Raw genomic sequence first — 23,865 nt, forward strand, 5'->3', positions numbered from 1 at the left:
TAGAGAAGCACAGGGGCACAATGGCAGTCAGGAACTCGAAGAACAGACTCCCAGTGAACAGATACTCTGCCTGGTACCTCCCAGTGCTGTCCCAGGAGAGCCTCAGCCCCAGTATCCAGGTGTGAAACCCATCAAGATGAATCACGGGGAGTAGTTCTCCTGATCACCTTTCAGACTAAGAGGGCCACCCAGGGGTATGGGATACATTATGGGATGGTGAAGGAAGAGCATTTGGGGATCGCACAGAACCTATTATTGGATGTTATGGGGAGGAAGCAAAGGTGGGAAAAAGGGAAGGGTTTAGATGATTTGGGGAGGAAAAACTGTGAGAAGATAGAGTGGTAAGGGACAAAAAACAGCCAGAGCGTGTATGTAGTTTGCTGGTCAGTACAGTTGTCTGATATGCCCTGTGCCTAAATATCTCAATCTGTCCTATATTCTTATTAAATTCCTCTCTATAGCCCTCTCCTGGATGAGGGGCTCTCTATTCCGTGTGCTTGAATGTGAATACATAAATACACACAGACAAAACAATTTACATATATTGCAACATACATACAAGTGTAGACAGAAATTCTCCACAGAATTTCATTAACGTATTTGAATTCCTGATCTATGCAGCAAGCTGTATGTAGAAAAAATTTGAAAGAATAACTACCCAAACAACATAAATGTAGTTGGAAACATGAAATGACTAAGGAATTCTGTGTATTTTGAAATGGTAAATACATAAATCTATACTGAATCAAAGTTATATTTCAAAGAAGTGGAGTCCACATTTCTTCAAACACGAAAATAAACATGCATTAAAACTTTATTTTAACTTCATATATATTTTTAAAAATAATCCTTACCTTTCTTTTCACAAATTTGTCCCAATAGTTATTTGGAAAAGACCTGAAAAGCACAGATAAACAAGATTACATTCTAGACAATCATGAGAAGATGCGGTAGTTACTAAGATGTCATAAAAATTACAAACTAATTTTGTTTCTAAGAGGCTCGTTGTTGTTACTCTCAACAGCTAGTCATTTGTGAAGTCATTGGAATGAAAGTTGCCAAATGGCTACCATGTTAATGTGGCTGGGAAAGAGCAGCAGAGCCAACGCCTGCAGACAAGCTTCTAAAGCAGTTGGTTCACACAGTCCCACCAGGCAGAGAGCTGGGACTTTAAATATGTTTCTAAAGGAAAGCCTTCAAGAGATACTAAAAGGATCCAAAGAACAGCTCACTCTCAAACTGGCAGGAATACACCATCATCACTGTGCTTGCCAAAAGAAATTAATTGTAATTCTTTTTCCTTTATGGAACAGAAATAATTTTAAAACAAAAACCTGGGAATGAAGAAGATTAAAAAGTAACAGTAAACATTAGCATTACAGGTGCCTGAAATATTTTGTATGTCCTTGCTAGAAATATATCCCTTACAATTGTTTATTTCAGACAAGCTGGATGATCAACTATTTGTAGAGATTGAAGAACAATTCCATGCAAAGCTATAAAAAGACAGAGTAGATAAAAAACTCACTGTGTGTTGATTACAAGTCTATCCCACTGTCCCTTAATATCATCTTCTGATGGCTGTTCAGTTATATACAGCCCATCGAATTCCAATTTCCTTGCCACTTCTTTTTCTCTCTTAAAAATAACCAGTGGAACCTGCAGTTGAAAAAAATATCAGGAATTATTTAAAATGCACTGACATGTCTGTAAATTTTTAAGAAAAGATGGTTGTTATGAAAAGTTAAGTATGTGTCCTGGTTTGAGAGAGCATCTGTCGTTCGTTTAGTGGACAGCACAGCCTAAATTACAGCAGTATGAAAACTGAATAAAGCAAAAATAGTATTTAAAAACATTAAAAGCATTGACAACTGCAAAGGTATAGATGCACAAGGACCAGGTCACTCAGAATCATATAACTACAGTGCACCACACAGTTGTAAAAAGATGGCCAAACACACTGAAAAGGCATCTTTCAAATAAAAATAGTTCATCAGTTCAATGGAGCTATTAAAGACAGTCAAGTGAAAGACAGCTAAAATTAAAGTAATTTTTAAATGCTTAGAAATTCTAATTCCAAAATATTAATTTGGGATCACTCTTTTGGATTGCATTTTGATACCCAGAGGGTTTAGAGGTTGCCTTTCATTTGTTAAAGCACTCAAGGTTTCACAATGGAAGGCAAAGTGGTTTTACAGCAGAGAGCAAAGACTGGAAGCAGTAAAAAGAAAAATCCTTAAATCACATTTCATATACTTGGTTTGTGCTGTGTAGTTCGTTGCCAGCAGCTGAGACATCTGAGCAGTAAGGATCAGGTTTTACCTACAATTCTCTTATCAGCTGGATGACTTTCAAAAGTACATTCTGAGAAGGCAGATGTAACTAGTGGTCCCCATGGAGTGGGTTTTTCTTAGAAATCCATTACCAACAAAAAATAAACCCTACTCTTCTCTGGAACTATTTCACAGATCCGCAGAATTCACCCACTCTGCACTACCCACCTTGACTGTATTACTACACTCAAGACTGGACATGAGTATAGTGACATAGTAATAATAAAGATTAGACTACTCAAGCAACATTGCATTAGATACAATAACAATAGTGCCAATCTTATTTTCACAAAGCTAATGGAAAAAAATTAGTGGATCTCGTGCAATCTCCCAAAGCAAACATATCATACGCAGACCTGTAGTTATGAAGATTTTTAATCCTGAAAGCAGTATATCTCAGACAGAGACCAAAACTATATTTGGTCTTTTCTTCAGGGTTTCAGAATTGGAAAGAAGGCAATTCATTATGGCAAATAATGCTAATAATGTCTTTCCCTTCTAGCCAGAGAATAAATGTAGTTTGAAAAAAACAATGTGGGAAAGTAACATAAAAAGTCATAGTGGGGAAAAAAAAAGCTATGAGGTGGGAGAATAGGACATCTCAAAAGCCAGAAATTGAAGTTTTCATGCTGCATGCCAACCAGTGAAACAGGAAAACGTGTTTTAGTATTTATTGACCTGCAGAGATGCTTAAGGTGGAGATGAAAAATCAACCACTTAATGCAGTAGTATGATGACCATTTGCCTCAATTACAAATACAGATCAGGTCTTCTTAGCATAGAAAAAGTATTATCCATTAAAAGAGGAAAAGAAAAATAGAAAGGCCCCCATAAAACCTTAATAAAGAAATTATAATTGTAAGGACAAATAAGCAGCGATACTGGGTCATAGGAAAGGTCCATTTAATTTAGTACTATCTTGCACTTTGACCTATAGTTTTTGCCTCAGGAAGAGTGTAAAAATGGGGGAAGAACATCTCAGAAATACTCCTCAGCTCCAGAGATGTATGGCATTTGGTCTTCCTAAACCAGAAGCAGCATTTTGCCATTAAAGGTGGCATCTTTATTTCTTACATCCTTAACAGAGATCTTCTGCATGATATTCTTTTCAAAGTTGCTTAAGTTCCTGCCAAAATACTACCACCAGAGGGTATATTAAAAGCAGACATTGTCTGTAGCCACAACATGCAGTAGTGGTAGTCCAAAGTGCTACATGCTTTTCAAATGACCCAGTTGACAGACTAGTAATGCAGACACTGTCATCTAGCTTCCTCTGGCCATGTGCGTTCACAGCTTGTCTTTGACAGTCACAAGCAGCTTCTGGTACAGGTCACTGCTGTACTGTCTGGCTGACAAGGTAACAATGCAAATGCTGATCCTTTGATCCAGTGTCAGCCCAGCAAATCAGGCTCTGGCCTGTAACTTCCTGAATTTGTGAATTTGTCCTGAAAGGTGACACATCACCTAACACACAATTTCTGTGTATGTTACACTAACAGAATAGAGTTTCTTCACATGGTCCCTCAACCTGCTTAAGCAAAATTGTTATGACTTTGTTCCAATTTATACCACTCAATGGACAAAAAAGTTGGGAGCTAGAAGAAAAAACAATGCTCAGTTTTTCTTACTTTCAAACAGTAATACCCTATGATGCAGAAGAATGAGATGACTGTGTGTAGGATGGCCAAAATCCGCAGCGTGGGCTCCATGTAGCCACTGCTTTCTTCCAGGACATAATGCACAGCAATGACCCTCTGGTTGTCACCTTCCAGGCTGTCCAACTTGTTATCTTCACCAGCAGATACCACAGGAACTTCCTTTTCTTCTGTCACAGCAGAGGTGGAGACCTGTTTAAATCACTTGATCTTAATATTGCAGCTGTATACCTTTGACAGGAGCTTTAGACTACTATAAGCTAAGTAATATAACTGAAAACAATGATACCAAGGACAACATAATTGTGAGGAAATAATTTTTTGCATAAAAATGTCCACAGAGACCTTTTCATCTTGTTACATCATTCTGTGATAGTATGCATTTTCTCTTTTTTTCACTCTCTGTCTATGGTAGCAAATTTGGACCGTGCTGAATTTTTTCACCTCAAATGCAAGAATGAGCATAGCCCTCTCAGAAGAAACCTAGTTAACTCCTGACATTCCCACATGTAGTCTTTATCAGATGGGCTCTGCCAAAAACTGATTCAAGTCTGAAGACTCTAGAGTTGTATTAACGATACTAAAAGTCTTGACAAAGAAGAACATCGGTATTCTAGGCAGATTAAGATGACGTGACTTCTCCTTGCTATACATGCCCTCTCACAGGGGAGTATAAAGGCACAAGAAAACATCCCAGCTGACATGTATTAGTTTTAAGTTGCCAGTGCAGGTTGGGCTTGTCTGAGTCGCTGTACTGTGAAATGGAGCATCTGAGCCACAGGTACGCCTTTCAGTCTGCTGCCTCTGTCACAGCACAGAACTTTGTAAGTAGCTATTTGTGTACTGGAAGTCTATTATTACTTCCTAAAAACACTTTTGCTCTTACCGTGTTAGATCTCTGAAGCGGCATTATGAAGCAGGTATTTAAACTGTTAGGCTAGGCAGTTTTACCGTAGTACACTATCTACAAAACCTAAATGCTTTTCAGTATACAACTTGAAAAGTAATATTTTGAGAAGTTTGTACCTTATAGAAAAGCAGGATGAAGTTGATGGCAAAAGCAACAAACAACGCCAACATCCTCATGTTGTAAAAGTTTCGCGCAAAATAATTCTGAAAATAGACACAGAACATAAATACACTTTGCCTAATAATAATACCACAATCATTATAAGGTTGTTGCATGGGGTTTTTTTGTTTGTTTGTTCTTCTATGGAGCTTTTAAATAGCATTATAAATGGGTGGGGGGGGTATGGTGTGTAAATCAAACATTTTGACTGATATATTGTACAAATTCTCTCCTACACCATATGTGCAATAATGGATAAAGGACCTTCTGTTTCACTCCACGCAGAAAAGGTTGAAGGATTTCCAGTTGCCTCTTACATCTTGTCATTATCTTCTCAATACACTTAGAGACAACACAGAGACATCACAATGCAATAGTACTGTAATAGTAATACAGAGATCTGTCTTCCCTGTCCCTCAATATTCTTGCATATAGCAAATTGTTACTTTTACCAAGAAAGAAAAATGTCTACATATGAGTTTATTTTAAGTCTTTTTCTATTCAAAAATCAGTTGTGTTTTTACCAGTTCAGCAAAAAGTTCATCTGTGACCTAAGTACCATGAGTAGAAAGCTTTTCTTACATTATAATGCTGTTGAAAGGATTGCAGAAATCTACCTTTTCCCTTCCTGACAATTCACAAACCTTTCTAGAACACATTTTGAATGCTTTAAATATCACATAGGAATTCCTCCATTTTTCAGCTATTAGTGAATTATTAAATGAGACTATTAGAAGAAAAATTAAATAAAATTCACAATTGCTACATGATTAGCCTAAAAAGTGAATCTGAGTTCAAAATCAAAACTTAAATACCCAGTTCCTTATTAAGATTGCGACTGCAGTTTTGCAATGTTACTCATGTTAGAAGTAGGCTGTCCCTACATAATTCTATCTACTAGATATATAGCATAGCTGTATTTCTTTGGGCTTTGCATTTCACACTAGCCTCACAGAATATGTCTGGAATCTCATAGCTAATAAAAGCATGGATTTTAGATAGTTCTAGAGCAAACTCAGGGGTATCATATTTTACTGAGACACTCTCAGATACAGTTATACTATTTTAATTAGTCTTAATTTCCACAGGTTTTGAAATGTTTCTCAAATAATAACTTGCTATTTTACAAAAAAATCTATAACATCTTTTCTTATGGGTTTTAGGCTAAGCATCTTATCTTAATAAATTCTTTTTATAGGAGAGCTTGTCATTTCCCAAAGTTGTGTCTCAGGGAAAAAGAAATTTGTGACGTTTTATTCACATAAAAATGTATGACTGCTTACCATGGTGGACAGGCATCTTAGAAGGTCTGGGTTTTGGACAATAACTGTCTTCCTAAGAATTAATATCTTGTCTACTAAGATATTTGTGTGTTTCTCGTCTCTAACATTCCAGTTAAAGCTTTGGTTTTATGTCCTTTTTATGGATAATGGCGGATAGAAAAATGAAGTTCACCAGATGCAAATTTGTCTTTGGTAGAATAATACCATGGTACACATCCTTGCCAACAGCTGAACACATAGTTTAGAGAACAACTTACAAGAAGCTTCTGCTGGTATGCAATGATTTTCTTCCAGAAAGCTGATTCCTGAACTTCGGGTTCTCCATATCTGTGAGTATGAAGCTGTCTTAATTTCTGTTTCCCTTTGTCTTCCTTGGCTTTCTCTTCTTTTTCTCCATCTTCTCCTCTTGAGACACAAATGAAGCCAAAATAATATATCAAGTTAATAAAACTGCTAAATAAAAAATTAAAGCCACGCCCTGAAAGAGGCCATTGCATCTTTTCATGAGGCTCAAGTAGTCATGACTCATGCAGTTCACATACACAAATAACAAGGACACATATCCCCCTTCAGCCCAAAGCGCTGGCAAGGGTGACAGTCTGGTTAAGTCTACAGATAATTAAACTTACTTGTATGGCACCCTGAAGTGAGGATGCTAACTGGTAGAGGCAGCTAATCAAGAGTCTGCCAACCTTATTACCTGAGGGCCTGCTTCATAACTGTGCAGCTAATACTTACACCGACAAACATCTGTAAGCTGACAGCTGTATGTCTGTATGAGTGCCTATATGTCTAAGTGCTCCCCTCCAACCTCATGCACTTGAACTATTTGGTTCCCACACAGGCTGCCAAAAACTTTGTTTCTTCTTGCATTTACAAGCCACACCTAAAATTTTAAATTCTGCATTTCTGCCCACCTAAGGAATTCATAAGTACCCACTCCAGGAGGGGACAGGAATAAGAAAGCTTGACAGCATTCAGTGTGTGATTATCACCATGCTACCCAATTACAGAAAGTCATAGTTAGTGGGCTGCCTTCTCCAAACATATGATTCTAAGGAACTGTGAATTATCTTGGAAGATAATTTGACCTGACAGCATGATAGATGAAAGGATCACAGAATTCCATTTGAAGCCAAACCAGAGAGGCAACTTACAAGTTACATTATTAATTTATCTATACCTATCTACAAACAGAATAACTGATGTCCTAAGCTGCTTCTCTTACTAGAATACACTCGACAAACTTTCACTTGAAAGTTTGTCTTATGTTAGGAGTGGCTTCAGGGCAGCTAATAGTGCCAGGCACTGCACTCCTCACAGAGAATACAGGCATCACTGCAACTCACACGGTCAAGCAGAGCAATCAAGACTGAAGTGACCTTCAAAAGTCAGCAAGATTCTCCTTCACGAAGTTATACTGGCTTCGTTAGAAATTTGCTGCAGTCATTAGGAAGAAGAGTTTTTACTGGCAAGTGTTTATCATCCGAGGAGAGCAATAAGAATAGAGCTTGAGATTAAGGGACCTGCTTAGAATTTTGACAGTGACATATCAGCTACAGGAACCATACATGTATCAGAATTGCACATGTATCAGGAACCATAAAATACAGGAATGGAGTGCCATATTTTTTATTCATTAAAACCAAACACGATGGTTTGCCTTCCACTATTATCATTCTAAACTAATCTCATTAACATTAGATTTTAACATTGATCATTTATCAAATTCTAACATTTGTTCGTCATAAAGATGTGAGAGTACTCAGTAATTCATTAAAATTACATTGGAATATTAAGGTTTTGCAAAGTCCAAATAACTCAAAACAGGTCTTAGCAAATGAGAGAGGCAAAACAGATTAAGTCTCTACCATTGATGGATAACAGGCCTCTGGAATCCAGATGCTCTTACAATTTTTTCAAGAGATTTTATTCTAAGCTTTCAGACTTGCCAAGAAAAACTTAATCAAACAGATTATAAAATAAATTAAATCGCCATTACAAAGGAATGCTGCTGGAAGAAGGAAATTCATAAAATCTCTGAGTGATGTATTTACATGGCATTTCCTTCCAAATGTGTACGGACGTGGAGGACAGTTAAAAAAAAATCCTAACTGTGGAATGTGAACAGACACAAAATTAAAGGCACAGAAGTAAGAGTACAAATCGTGCTGGTTTTTCAGTGAAACACACCACGTTTTGTAGGATCACAGGTTAAAGTAATACATACTCTGCTTTTTCAGGTTCAGATTTTGTTTCCTCCTTCTCTTCCTTTTCATCTTCTTTCACCTGCTCCTATAGAAAGTCAGATTAAAAAAAAGGGTCTAAACTTTATTATGTAGTACAGAGTTAGTTAAAAGGATACACAGAGTGCAGAATTTTAAACAATTGAAACCCGGAGGGAAGACGATCCTTCATTCACATTAACAAAGAGACATTTTAACACTGAATTAAAAGCAAACCAAAACACGACGTATGTAGAGAAGGCTGTGGTAATTGAAGTTTATGACGTCAGAGACGGTAAATACCAGTAATTATATGTGATTCCTTAAAAAATATGTCACAAAACCTAGAAAAACATAGATAAAAGTTTTGTTTCATGACTATACATAATATATGAAAGAGAGAAACACACAGCAGAAATAAAAGATACAATTACCTGGACTTTTTCCTGCACCTCAGGCATTGGAGCTAAGGAGGGAGTGCTCAGTAAATCACTCAAACCAGCATTTGGATTGTGAGGGATCAATTTATACTGTCCACCTTCTCGTTTCAAATCCAAACCAAATATATCTGAGAGAAGATCACTCTCCTCTGATAAAGTTCTCAGATCTGTCAAGTCTTCTGTAGGCAACGCAGCTTCTGTGGGCTTCCTCTCCCCCTCTTCTCCTTCCCCACGCACCTCATCCTGAGTGGGATCTGGCATATTGGCTAGCAGTTCAGCCACCTTGATTTTCTTTGCTCCTTCTACTAGGCTTCCTCCAAGTAGCAAACTGCATATGATGCGAAAGAAGCCCCGAACAACGCTACAAGCAAAATGTAGTAAGCCCATCAAGATGCTCCAATAGGAAGAAAACAAAGCCATGACCATGTCCTTCATGGTCATTTTCTTCACTTTTTTCATCTGTTTCTTTAGGCTTTTCATGCTGAGCATTTTCATAAGAGTCATTAAATTATGCTTGAGAGCTACTAATGCTGACTTCATGGTCACGAGAGAGAAGAAACCCATTCTAGGATCCTGTTCCTCAGGCTTATCTTTCTCATTCTCCTCTTTATTTGCTGACCTCTCATTCAGATCTGACTCAGAGATCTGGGCAGCCAGTTGCATTTCAAAAATGGTATCCTCACAGAAATTAACAAAAAGCTCCATCTTTTCTTTCTCCCCGCCTTCATTTACAACATCAAATATAAATTGTCTCTTTGACTCTTTTACCTGAGGTTTCTCCCACTGAGTCCGACTTGACTCACTTATTTCAAAATAAACTCGTTCAATGCGCTTTGCACTGCCCATGATTTCTATGCGTCCAAGAAAAGGCTGAAAGTAGTTCAGCACACTCTCTGACAGTTCAAGAAAAGTTTGCAAGCGGGTATCATGGGGCATGTGTTCTGACAGGTTGGTCAGGAGAACAGCAACATTGAAACCAATGTCTTTGGCAGGTTCGTGGAATCGTTTCACAAACTCCTCATAGTCCAGAGTCTCATTCTCATCTGTTTCAGCGCATGATAGCAGAAACTCAGTTTCTGACTGGGTGTAATGCTTATGGCTTTCCATTGCCTTGTGAAAATCCCTCTTTGAAATTATCCCTTTACCGTCAGGGTCATATTCTTTAAATGCATCAGAGGAAGTCAAATCCTTCAATTTCAAGAACATATCAAAAAACTTCAGAATCATCTCCACATTGTTGGACGATTCCACAAGCATATCGACCATCTGCTTGCCAATAGTTCCATTCACAACATTACCTAGATGTGATGACATAAAGTTAGAGATGCTGATGGTAACAAATGTTTTGGCAAAGAAAAGTGTATAATAATGGCTAGTGAAATAATCAAACTGTAAGAATGATAAACTATTGGATAACGCACTCACATGAGAGCCATCTGTAAAATCAGAAATCTTTTACTAATAACAATACCCTGAGACTTGGAAAAAACGCAAGTGACTAAGTATTTGCCATTGTTTGCCATTAAAGAAATTAAGAGCTAACAAGCCCTACAGAGAGACATATGTTACATTTAACACAGTACTAAACACAAGGCAATTTAGACACATTAGTTAGGATGAGTAGCTCAGTAATAGTAAGGTTGCTCATGAAATACAGCCTACATTACTAAGAATTTACTTTCCTTCTCAGTGACCTTCTACGAGCAAAGCAGTAGCAACACACACTACACTGCAAGTTATGCTGCATTTACTGCCTTCCCAGTTCTTTCAGGAAAATAAATGTGACTGGATACATGCAAGAAGCAAAAAGGAAAACCAGATCTTTGTATCATCTATGTGTATGTGTGGTTAGTCTAGAATCAGAAGCACTAATACAATACCAAGAAGGCGCTAAAGAAATAGTAGTATTTCTTGATAATGATCACATTCTCTGGGGATTCATAATTTCAAGTACTAGGTATAAAAGGACTTGAAGCTGGTCACTAAACAAATCTTTATGGCTGAGATCACTACCAAAATAAATGCAATATAGTAAAGGTGTTAATAAAATGGCTGATAAATGGTTCAGTTCCTAGAACTCAATATTCCAACTTCAATAGTAAAAAAACTTTTCACCTAAGGCAGAAGAGAAGCCAAGTTCACGGAAACAATGTAAAACTTCTCCCAGAGCTGGATTTTATACAATTATGTCATTCAGAATTAATATAAACTATATCAACTACACTATATAATCTACCATTCACTTTAAGATCTAACAACTCTTCTTACAATTGAGACATGAAAATTAAAGTCCCAAAGGAAAATGGAACATTATTTCTCACAAGACAACAATCATAAAGGTTAAAAGTTTGCTAGAACAACTGTGAAAGAAGATTTCAAATTAAATTTTTACTACCTTCCAGCATAGACAACAACATGACAACCATATCCTTCTGAAGATCCATTAATTCCTTCAGTAATTCAATTTGACTGGAATCCTAAATAACAAACACAATATATGTAGTAAGATATCTATTGACGTCTTTGATATTTATATATATGCATGCATATTTCACCCTGTAAAATGAGACTTAGAAATTAAGAAGCTAGTAGTGTTAAAGCTGATAATACAGTGAAAATATATTTTAATGCTTTATTCCTTAGAGTACATTGACAGGATCAAACATTTACACTATCATCTGTTTAGAAGACAGTAATTTAATACAGACAAAGTGAAAACTGAAGGTGATGAAAAAATTTAAAGCAGTAACTGGGTATGTCAAGCTCAGAAATGATGCCTCTGTAATGTTTCATGTCACTGTTAGTGTAATCAAATTTACAGCTACGAAGACTTGTAAAAACAATGGCAGCAGCACACAGGGCTCAGTGTAACAGGATTCATAGTGAGTGGTTCCATTATAGGCCACTGAACTTTTTGAGGGAGAAAGAAATCTGAAATAAAATTTCAAAATAATAATAAAGTTCCATTAGCATATCCTTAAATAGACATGGGATAGACATGATATTGATTCTTTTAGTGATCTTTTATTTCATTCGGCTTACCAAGTTTACTATTTCGCTTGACAATGATTTCAACCTGGATTCCATCTGTATAGATTTATTCAACTACCTAATTTCTTCTTCAGTGATACACTGCTGCATCATGCTGTTGATAAGGCATACTTGAGCATTGCTGGACTTCAGTGATTAGTACAACAAACCCAAGGTACTTTATGTCAATTTGGGTCTTGGATTGAATACAGCACAAGTTGAAAATAATGAAGACCTCTAATTGATTTGTCTTGAAAATATTAATTATAAATGTTCTTACTTGGAAAGTTTCTTACAACCTGGATGATCTTAGTTCATTTAGATTGAAAATTTTACTTTTATTTTCTGCCTTACAGAGGTTTCTTAAGAAGTATTACCAATATCACCTTGTTGCTTCCTAGTACAAGACTAGAGAAGGAAAATGCAAAAAAACCAAACCAACAAAACACACCAAACCCAAATCAAACGAGACTAGAGAAGGAAAATGCAAAAAACCAAACCAACAAAACACACCATACCAAAATCAAACACTGATTTAGTTCTGTTCCTATTTAAATCTTGTTTCAAATACTCTCCAAAAGTGCTCTGTAAACTCCCGATTTAAAAAAAACACCACAAATACTTAGCCTAGGCAGGCCCCTCTTACAGAAAAAAAACCCCAACATATGGCAACTCCTTATAAATCCATTTAGCCACACTATACACCTTTGAAAACTGGTATTTCAATAGAATCTGAAAAGGTTATTAATATATTCCTGCAATAAATATAAATGAAGAAAAGAGACCATATCTATTCCAGTCTTTCCTAAGGCTCTGCTGGGCCCCTAAAGGAGCTCCCAAAAGCCAAGCGCTTGAGCTCCGCACAAGAGAATGACACCATCACTATTTATCATACATTTGGAGTAGACTGTATTTCTGCAATCCCACATAACAGCATGAGTTACTCAATGCTACAATGGATCTTGTTAAGCAAAGCTTCTTGGCTCTCTCTGAAGTGGCAGGATGAGTGTCATTATTTTCTAGATGCAATAATTAAAAGATGCTATGAAGTCACTCTGGGCACAGCTGAAACTATAAACTTGTCATTACTGTAAAAACAAATCTTGCCAATAGCCACATCATACTTCTCAATCAACACATAGCCACCATGTGTTTTGACCTTTAGATGTCAAAGTTTTATGACCTTTAGATGTTAGTTTTGAACTTTAGATGCTGCTTTCCATGTTGCTTTAGATGCACAGGAAGAAAACACAATAGACAACACTGTGGCCTACCCAAACATCGAGTATTTTTTCAATTCTTACAATAACAAAGATGTTCCAAAACCAGGACAGCATCTACAGGCACTTATAAACACACTTCAGTAGAAAATCAATGCATCGCTCTTGAAAAACAGGTTTCACCATGATGCCATTTGCTGCAAGACCTCTATTTAGCCATAAAAAATGAGAAGTATACCTGTAGCACAAAGTCTACAAATCTAAGTAATCAGCCTACTTTCAGCCATAAAGTCCCAAGGGCAGGGAGGAAAACCATTTGAGCAAGATTACTTTACTTTATGCAACGAATACTTACATGGACACATTTGGAGCCAAATAATGAAATCTAAAAACCTCAGAGCCTTCAGAGCTATATTCCTTATCAACAATGAAAACCTTTACAAGCTTATGACACTTTTCTCTGAGAATGTCAAATTATCCATAACATTTAGAATCACTACATTTGATAAAGATGTGTAATTCTTTTAAAAAGGTGAGAAGTTGAAAAATGCCCTCCTGAAGGATAGGATTTTTCTTGCCTAATTATAACGCCCTAAAGAGCTGTTTATGCCAGTCCTCTACACTATTCCTACAGTTTATGAAATGATTACTCACATCCAAACGCAATTCATGCATTCTAAGGTCTGATTATCTCTTTCTCTACTAAGAGTAGAAAATAGACACAGACATGCATTGAACCAGGGTTCAATAATGATGAACAAGGGTTCAATGCAGGACATATCAATGAAGATGGGTCCCACATAAAAGGCTCGTACAAAATTGCAGAAAACACAGTAACAGAACTTTGTTATGAAAGACAGGAACTAGCTAGTTCTTTCTGAATATCCGTGATATGCTTCATTTGCAGCTTGATCTAATCATCTTTATGCCGGTGGCCAGTAATCCAATTACAGGCCTGCTATTCACACCCACTACAATTTTGCAATTTACTCCTTCAACTCTATTGTATTCTATCACCTCTATCTCTTATTTTTCCTCATATTTCCCCTATTACCCGTTGTTATAAGCAACTCAAACATATTAACAAGTCTGTTTATCTTTTACAAAAATGTTAGTAGCTTTAAAAGGAAAAAGTAAATCAAAAAGATACCTGAGACAGCTTCATCTGCATGTGAGCAAACACATGAAGAAAACCAACTACAGCATCCCATAGCCTGCTGTGCGCCAGACTTTGCTGATTCCCAGTACATGGCCCCTATTGTTCAGGCAACAAAAAAAAAAGAAAAGCAGAGTTTATTTGCAAGAAACTCAACAAAAACAGGAAGGAAGATATACAGGCAGTGCATAGCTCAGGGCTGTCCTTTAGAAACTGCTATGAAAAATTAAACATACAGAGAATTATCTATTTAATAACACCACTGACGGTAAGCAATGCTTGCAACTTTAAACTGCAAATGCTAAAGGGGTACAAATCTTCAAGCTGATTCTTCCTTATGTAGTTCTGTAAATCGGGAATTACTTTATAGAATTATAGAATCATCTAGGTTGGAAGGGACCTTTCAGATCGAGTTCAACTATCAACCTAACACTGCCAAAACCACCACTAAACTATGTCCCTAAGTGCCACATCTACACGTCTTTTAAATAGCTCCAGGGATGGTGTTTCCACCACTTCCCTCGGCAGCCTGTTCCAATGTTTGATAACCCTTTCGGTGAAGAAATCTTTCCTAATATCCAATCTAATGTCCCCTGGTGCAACTTGAGGCTGTTTCCTCTTGTGCTAGCACCTGTTGCTTGGGAGAAGAGACTGACCCCCACCTCGCTACAACCTCCTGTCAGGCAGTTGTAGAGAGCAAGAAGGTTCCCCCTCAGCCTCCTTTTTTCCAGGCTAAACAATCCCAGTTCCCTCAGTTGCTCCTCATCAGACTAGTCCTCTAGACCCCTCACCAGCTTCATTGCCCTTCTCTGGACTCGCTCCAGGATCTCAACATTTTTCATGTAGTGAAGGGCCCAAAACTGGACACAGTATTTGAGGTGGGGCCTCACCAGTGCCAAGTACAGAGGTACAATCACTTCCCTAATCCTGCTGGCCACACTATTCCTGATGCAGGCCAGGATGCTGTTGGCCTTCTTGGCCACCTGGGCACACTGCTGGCTCATACTCAGCCAGCAGTCGGCCAACACTGCCAGGTCCTTTTCTGACGGGCAGCTTTCCAGCCACTCCTCCCCAGGCCTGTAGCGCTGCATGGGGTTGTTGTGACCCAGCACTTGGCCTTGTTGAGCTTCATGCTGTTGGCCTCAGCTCATTGATCCAGCCTGTCCAGATCCCTCTGTATAGCCTTTGTACACTCAAGCAGGTTGACACTCCTGCCTAACTTGGTGTCATCTGCAAACTTACTGAAGGAGCACTCAACCCCCTCATCCAGGTCGTTGATAAAGATATTAAACAGAACCAGCCCCAATACTGAGCCCGGGGGAACACCACATGTGACCGGCCACCAACTGGATTTAACTCCATTCACCACAAGTCTTTGGCCCCAGCCATCCAGACAGTTTTTTACACAGCAAAGTGCATGCACATCCAAGCCATGAGCAGCCAGTTTCTCCACAAGAATGTTGTGGGAAATGGTGTCAAAGGCTTTACTAAAGTCCAGGTAAACAACATCCACAGCCTTTCCCTCATCCACTAAGCGGGTCACCTTATCATAGAAGTAGATCAGGTTTTCAAGCAGAACCTGTCCTTCATGAACCCATGCTGACTGGGCCTGCTCACCTGGTTGTCCTGCATGTGCCACAAAATGGCACTCAGGATGATCTGTTCCATAACCTTCTCTGGCATTGAGGTCAGACTGACAGGCCTGTAGTTCACTGCACTAAAGAATATTCCTCCAAAAATATCAACTTCTAAAAAGGAGGAATACTTCCTTGAGGAAGTCTCAAAGGATAACAAATAAAAACTTCACCAGCTAACAATGCTACTTGTGATTTGTGAAATATGTATACATTAAATACACGTATGCACGTTTCTAAAGCTGCCTCTACTCATATTTATTCAGTCCTGTTCTATCACATTTCATCCTCATGAACTACACAATACTATTTTCGTAATAGTAACATGCAACTTCAGTATTTCAAACATAGCACTGATGCCTTAAAACAGCCGTATTGCTGACAGAAAATGCAACCTAATGTTCTGTTGACTAAATAGCAACTATGTCTTGCATTGACCTTAGTTTCTCAATGGATTAAAACTGAAGACTTTAAAATGGATAACACTGCTGCAGTCTAGGCCAAATTAAAACAAAATAAACAAACAAGAAAACTTCTACTGTCATGCATACACCCAAAGGACATTTATTTACTAATAATTGCAAAATTTACTAAATTGCTAAGATTCCAAAAGAGTAGTGACAGTTATCTATATATTTCAAAACTTCACTTCCTACTTAAATAAATGCACTAAAATAATGTTGAAGCATAAATGCATCTATATTATATTTCCATCTATGTTATATGTATATATACACATACACATATTACGTCTTCATACCAAAAGTATGTTTTTCTTTCAAATCCATAAAATTTCAGTGAAACTAATTTACCTGGATATACTCCGTGAGAGTATTGAAAACTTGCTTTGCAACCTGGATGGCTTTGGAAAAATTTCGTTGTCCTTGCTCATCGATAACGTCCTTCCCAGAATAATACCAATAGAAATCACTAATGGATTCCTAGAAAACAGTCGGGAGAAGCACAAAGAGATTTTGCAGTCGAACTGCCTCTAAGCAGTTATTCATCAAGATAAGAAAAATAACAGTAGATAGCATTCTAGTTCTGAAAAGTATTTAGTTTATAAAGGCTTTAAATGACCCCCCAACAATTCTTCAAGAATTGCTGTTTCGCCTCAAGAGAATCAATAGGAAAATAAATAAACGGAAATAAATAACCCAGAGCAAACCTTAAAATGAAATAAATAAACAAAACATTAGATCTGTTGGTATCTGCTCTTAGAAATACAACCACCTGCATTCTGAAAAGGAGTACCCAGTAGTATATATGCTCCATGCCTTTCATTAAACAATGTCTCTTTATACTGTGTGCTTGACACCTAGTCAATAGTGGGAGCAAATGTTGCTTTGTGTGCATGATTCCTCTTTCTGTCTTCCCCAAAGGTGAGCTTATTAAAGTTTCAACAAAGTAAGCAACAGAATGAAAATCATTGTATTGTCCCTCCAACTTCTGCAGAATGCAAAGGATAAAAAGCAGCGTTGATAACAGCAGCAACATAAAAACCGCCAATTTTCAAAGCCCAGAATTCTCAGATCCAATAAGTAAGTGGCTAAAGGGAAAACTTAACTAGATAAATTAAAAAACCCCAAGAAAATATATTATCATGCACAGTGATTTTCAGAAAGTTGCGAATAACAGGTAGAAATTATTAACGTTTATCACAAAATATGTTTTCATGTCTTTCACGTGCTCCAATCCGGAAACAAATTCGATTTTTTTTCATTACTCCTTACTCGGTTGTGGCAATGTAATGTTTTCATATTTAAAGATTAGGCAGGTAATTCAAATCAGAGGGTTGAAGGGTTTTCAATCTAGCCTTCTGCTTCTGTTTTATCTTTTTGCCTTTTTTTTTTTCTCCTTAGAAAATTACGCGCTGTTCTTAAGCTTCATTCACTCCATGCCATCCCATGACTACCCATACAGCAGTCCAGTGTTAAGACCAAATCAGAACATGGATGAAAAAGCAGCTTGCTGAAGCTTAACTCGAAGAATACAAAACACTTTTCAGTCACAGGGTAGTCTCAGTCAATGACTGGCCAATAGTATTCACTGATACACTTAGCACGTATCTACCTTCTGCCTGCTCTTCTTGGTTAACAGACTTCATTGCATTCTGGCATATAATGGCTGACATCTTTCACACCTTCACCACCTTTGACTCTCATAGTACAAAAGAACAACCCTTAAAGAACTGTAAGAGCCTTTCTCATCAACATGGGCTACAGTGACCAGAAAAAATGTCATGACAAATAAATGTGCTCCTTTAATAAAATGGAATATTTTCTGGTAAGAATGAAGTTTGACTTTGCTGTAAACAGAACTTTTGTGGCAATCTTGCTGAAAGAAATTCCAGATAAATTCAGAAATTTGGAGTCTCCACATGCAAATTTCTGCCTTATGATCAAAACAAATCAAATAATTTTTTTAAAAAAGGTAAATATTGTATAGATGCAAGTCATTACTGTAATCTACTTAATTAGTATATAAGTTAACCTACCTGAACTCTTAATAAGTAATCCACAGTGGAAATTATAATATTAACAGTTGTGTTGTTACCAGTCTGAGTTCTCAGGTAATTCTGAAAATCTAAATTCAAATAAAAGTTCAATTTAAACTTATTTCAGTGTTAAAGACTTACAAAACCACTCCTGCCGATTAATTCTGATTTAACATGATCTAGGAAAGTATCACTTAAAGGAATGGATTTTTTTTTTTAACTTTTTCTTTTTTTGGCAAAAAAACATTTTAAGACTTTCAGCATTTTATTGCAGAGATCACATACCAGTGAACTTCTGAAGCCAGAAGCTTGATTATCTGTTTCATCTGTTGAACTTTAATTGGTCTTATTTTTATCTCATTTATGATTAAACTTGGATTTCTAGAACTCCATCAATATCAACAGAATTACACCTAGTATATATTTTGTAAATCAAAAGCAAAATTAAATTGCATAATTATACAATTCCTGATTATGAAGTCATAAATATGTCCAACGGCTAACAAAAATTATCTTTTTTTACCTTCTTCTTTTCTTCCCAAATAATGATACATAGAACACAGGGAAATATATGTAATAATAAAAATATGCTTAATATCATGTATTTGTTTAATTTGGCTTTGTATATTTAAAATAGATGCTATTTTTAAAATTAGATGCTATACCTTTGTTCCAAGAAAGGTATTGTGTATTGTTGTAATTTCACATACAATTCTAACTGACATTAGTGCCAAATAGCGCACACCAGGAAGCATACAAATACACCTTCCTGTTATATTTTTCCTCTGAATCTTCACTGACTAGAAGTTATAAACCATGTACATTTTCGTATATAAATTTACCTTTTCTAGCAGGTCAAGATCCCACACTCATCATTTTGGAAACCATTATCTTTTCTACAAAGTTAAAGCTGATTAAAAAAAACCCTGGCAATTTAGTTACACATAAATATTTTCCTTTCATGTACAGTCTAGAAACTACTCCAACTTTCATGATATTTTTGAAGGCTGCCAAACCTTCAGCAATGAAGGGCTTTTATCTTTAGTTACCATCACCTTGGCTCAGCTGACTGGCAGCCTGCCCACAAACCTGAATTATGTCCTTCACAAAGCAATTGAAGGAAGCGGAAGAGGTCACAGGTGAACTCATCATCCTGCATCACCTTTTCTCCTGTAGAAAGGCCAGATGGAAGCAGATTATCACAGGCTGACAAGTAACACCTCACAGCCCCTGTAGAAAACTCCATATTTAATTTTAAGAAAGAGAGAAGGGGAGAGAAAATTTATAACCACCAATCTATCTGAAGCACATATGATCTGTGCTTAGCAGATAGTTATTTGGTTTAAAAAAAATAAATTATGAAACTTAACTCTTGATTTATGAATATGGCAGCATGAGCTTGGCAACATTTTACAAATAACCCATGATTTACATTCTTGTTTGACTTTGCTGGGCATGAATGCTGCATTACATACAAAGGTTAGTATTGGATTAATTTAGTTTCCATTTATCAGAAAACAAGGTACTTAAAATACAGAAAGATTTAATCAAACAGTAATGAAAATCATTCCTCAAATAAACTATTAGATTTTAAAATAATCTAAAATAACCCATGAAATTTACAGCTGTGCATATTCTCGAGAACCATTTAGGCTGAGATGTTTGAGGATTTAGCACCTGTCTGCTGCTGACACGAAACGGATGTTGGGCATTTTTCTTCCTTGACAAAATAAAGCAATAAACTTATGAAGAACTAGAACAAATGCCAATATGCTTTATTGAATTAGGCCCTTCAGTTCATTTTTTGGTAAATAGCTTCAAATTATTTTCTTGATTCTTCACAGGAAACACTATACTAAAAAGCCCTGCATTAACACACCTTTATTTCAATTACATCAATACATACAGTTAACTTTGTACGCTGACACGTGAAGAGGAGAAACAACCATTCCCCCAGGAAAACAATCATGACTGAGGAAAATGTAGACCAGGTAAAAAATGACACAGGAGAACAACAACACAGGTGTTCAAAACAATAAAGGCCACCTATTGAAAGTACGGAAATTCCCATATAGGACTTTGGAAAAGTATTTGGAAGGTGTACAGCAACAAAAATAGAAACCGTAAAAACTGCTTTTTAGGAATATACATCATTTGAATAGGTGGCCAAGTGTTATTTGCAGACAACAAAAGGAAAGGAGAAAAAAATGTAAGCAAACTGCAAAAGAACTTGGAAGATTAATTTTTTTTAATGGGGAGATATTTTAGGCTTTTATCTGAGCTTTTAAATGTCTACAAAGACAATTTTTTCAGTGGGTGAACAGAAGGAAAACAGAAGAATAAGTAAATTACAATTTAAAAGGAAAAAAGCTTCTTTCAAAAAGGTTATAGACAATAATAATTATATTGATAATTACTGACATACTGTTGTTATATGTGGATAACTAATTATAACGTCTACATTTATAAATTATTATATTATAATTACATTATTGCAGCTGAATTGTAAACAGTATTTAGTGCAATTTGAAAAATATATAAACGCAAACATGATCTGAAGTTTAACTTTATGTAAATTCACGAATGATTATAAATTCAAGCTAATGGATTATCAATCCACAGCCTGGGAATTTTAAAGTGAGAAGCATCAGTACAATGGTAGGGTTAGGAAGCAAAAGCATTTTAAGGGTACAGAATTTCATATTTTCCTGTTGCCATCAAGACACACTGTATTAAGAGCAGATATCACCAAGGTATATGCAAACACATTTTCTTGAACATAGGGAAAGATAAAATGCTCTTCCTCCTAATTCCAGACCTGTACTTACGGTGATGGCAAAAAATTTTTTTTGCAATTCTTTCTCCAAGAATAAGCCAAATACTATAAATGACATTCCATGACATTTTTCTCAATCCCAGACATGAATACCAGATATATAGTTCTTCAGTCACAGAACACTGAAAACCCTTTTAGCTAATTAAACAATGAAAAATAAATGACTTCCTGTCTGTGCTGATTAAAGTATACATATAATTATGCCCGAGAACGCAAGAAGACAAAATCAAGAGGTGCCTCTGGACTTAGAAGGATATTATTCAACATTATATGCAGGTTCAGCCCTGCAAGATACTTTCATATGTTGCTGGCCAAAGGCCAGAGCATAGAACACCCTGCAGGATTAGTTGCCCCCTTTTTTTTTTTTTTTCCTAATTTAACTGAACACCTGTCATGCTTAAAGTTACACTTGGAGTCACATGTTTTGTTGATCTAGATGAATATTTATATTTTCCAAAAATAAGCATTACAGATAGCCAAATATTTGGTGGAGCCTGTAGCATGTAGCTTGACTGCTGAGATGGCAATGATTTTAAAAAATAACTCAGAAGGAAAATTGCTGATGTATTACAGTTGGAAAAATCAGGCCCAAAAAGGGACCAACCATGCATTTCTTCCACATCAAGATATTGCTGAATCAAAGCCATTTGTATGAATAAGAACACAGAATAAGTTACAGTTTAATATTTTTACGCCTTTATTTTTCATGCCCTCTTATCAAGTGAGATTTTTCAGAAGGAAAACAACTCTCAAGTTAAAATGATTACAGAGATTAATTTATGAAGTAATCTTCTGGCTTTTAGTACACCCACCAGAATTTAGGAATTTTTATAAAATAAATTCCAATTGTAATATTGGAAGTGTTTGGAAGGGTCTTTTAATCAGCTCCACTATAAAGAAATCACAAAGTGAATACAAGTTATTGCAAAATTCTGCAAAATCAGGTGTTTAGGTATATCATTTCACATAAGCTGAAAGGCCCATTCCTTTTGGAAATATGTTTACATATTTCAAAATGAAGCAGAAACCCCCTGTTTCCAACAGCTTGGCCACACTAAGATTTAAAATAATCCTCGTTTTCAATTTCTACAGCCAATCAAAATCTGACTAAAGCCAATTTGTTATTGTCAGGAATTTTAATTTTCAGATATTACTTACTGACTTCAAGAAGTGTCTCACTGGTAACTACAGAACTGACGTGTAGATCTATTTCTTTGTATAAAATCTAAGAGAAAAACCTTTGCTGCTGTGCACACAAATTCATGCCACTACACACAAAGACTTGCAGAAATAAAGTACTTGGAAAAATACACACTGCCTGTAGTATGACTTAGGTTGTCGTGAAACTGTGTTCTTTAATTTCTGTAGATATGATGTATATTCTGGCATATATTTGCCTAGACATTAAAATGCTGCCATTGCTCATGCTGTATGTGAATGATATGGCTACGCACATGAATTCTTTAAGACTAGTTTTTACGAAACTGGTAGCTTGTGTTTGTGATATATGGGAACAGAGGTATCGTGTGTAGGAAATGAAAATAAGATTAAGTGAAAAATGAAATAAGTGGGTTTTTTTCCTTGAAAGTGCATGTGTCCAAGTGGAATAATTATTTTTTTAATCCTCCACAAAAAATATTTGCCTTCTATTACTACTCAGAAACATTTGTCTGATGCTACTTATTATGGAAATAAACAAATACTTTCAGCTTTTAGAAAGGAACAGGGCTCCATTTTGATGGCTGTTAAGCAAGAGCAAAGCTCTCCCACGGTGAACCAAGTGAATTTATTCTTATCACAAGACTCAGGCAATATTGGCTTGGATTGTGAGTGCTGCATGCCTTTGACTTCTGAAGAATCTGATTCAAATAAGAAAAGCACTTGTTTCCTCATTGAGCGATGCATAACAGCTACTCTGAACTGAAGCTACTTAAGTTCCCTTTTAAATGCAATCACTGATTCAAATACAGTGGTATAAAGGTGGAAATACCCCTCCAATGTACACTACAGTGGATCACGTGGAATTTAAACATCCACATTAAGTGTGACCAGGTTGGTGAAGGATGAAAGTATATATATTGATTTCACATTATTAATGGCTGAAAATAGTCCTGATGTGTACCCTCATTATAGCTATTAAGTATATGGCATGTGTACCACTTTCAGTCAGTTTAAAAGATAGTCCTTTAAGACCTACTATCAGGTCAAATTTCATTCTAAAATTACATTTTATTAAAATAAGCCTTCTGAGAACTTATGGAGAAACAAAATAATGCCATGATACAATATTAAAGGATTAAAAATAAAATTAGAGTTTTCCTGACAAAAAGAAAAATGGTAAAATAATCTGTTTAAATTTAACATCTTAAACTTTTAAAATCATATGATAAGTAAAAAAAGTCTCTCCAAAGGAGAAAAACATTGCACTTTCAAGATTTTTGTGAATCATAGTGAAATAGCATAGAGTATGAGTGTTAAATGAAAAGT

The 23,865-nt window shown here is 36.3% G+C and overlaps 1 protein-coding gene across 7 annotated transcripts in view; it reads right to left on the reverse strand.

The window, feature by feature from the left end:
- RYR2 (ryanodine receptor 2) overlaps positions 1-23,865 on the reverse strand; it is a 424,514-nt gene that overhangs the window by 20,483 nt on the left and 380,166 nt on the right. For all 7 annotated transcript variants that reach the window (XM_063328961.1, XM_063328960.1, XM_063328958.1 and 4 more), the window contains 12 exons: positions 19,632-19,712; positions 18,543-18,631; positions 16,858-16,986; positions 14,406-14,510; positions 11,401-11,482; positions 9,000-10,303; positions 8,571-8,635; positions 6,598-6,745; positions 5,015-5,101; positions 3,962-4,180; positions 1,529-1,659; positions 855-897 (listed from right to left, as the gene is read on the reverse strand). In XM_063328961.1, coding sequence (XP_063185031.1) covers positions 855-897; positions 1,529-1,659; positions 3,962-4,180; positions 5,015-5,101; positions 6,598-6,745; positions 8,571-8,635; positions 9,000-10,303; positions 11,401-11,482; positions 14,406-14,510; positions 16,858-16,986; positions 18,543-18,631; positions 19,632-19,712 — 2,483 coding nt within the window. The remainder of the gene's footprint in view (positions 1-854; positions 898-1,528; positions 1,660-3,961; positions 4,181-5,014; positions 5,102-6,597; positions 6,746-8,570; positions 8,636-8,999; positions 10,304-11,400; positions 11,483-14,405; positions 14,511-16,857; positions 16,987-18,542; positions 18,632-19,631; positions 19,713-23,865) is intronic.

Source organism: Chroicocephalus ridibundus, chromosome 3, assembly GCF_963924245.1.
Source record: "Chroicocephalus ridibundus chromosome 3, bChrRid1.1, whole genome shotgun sequence".
Lineage (NCBI taxonomy): Eukaryota > Metazoa > Chordata > Aves > Charadriiformes > Laridae > Chroicocephalus > Chroicocephalus ridibundus.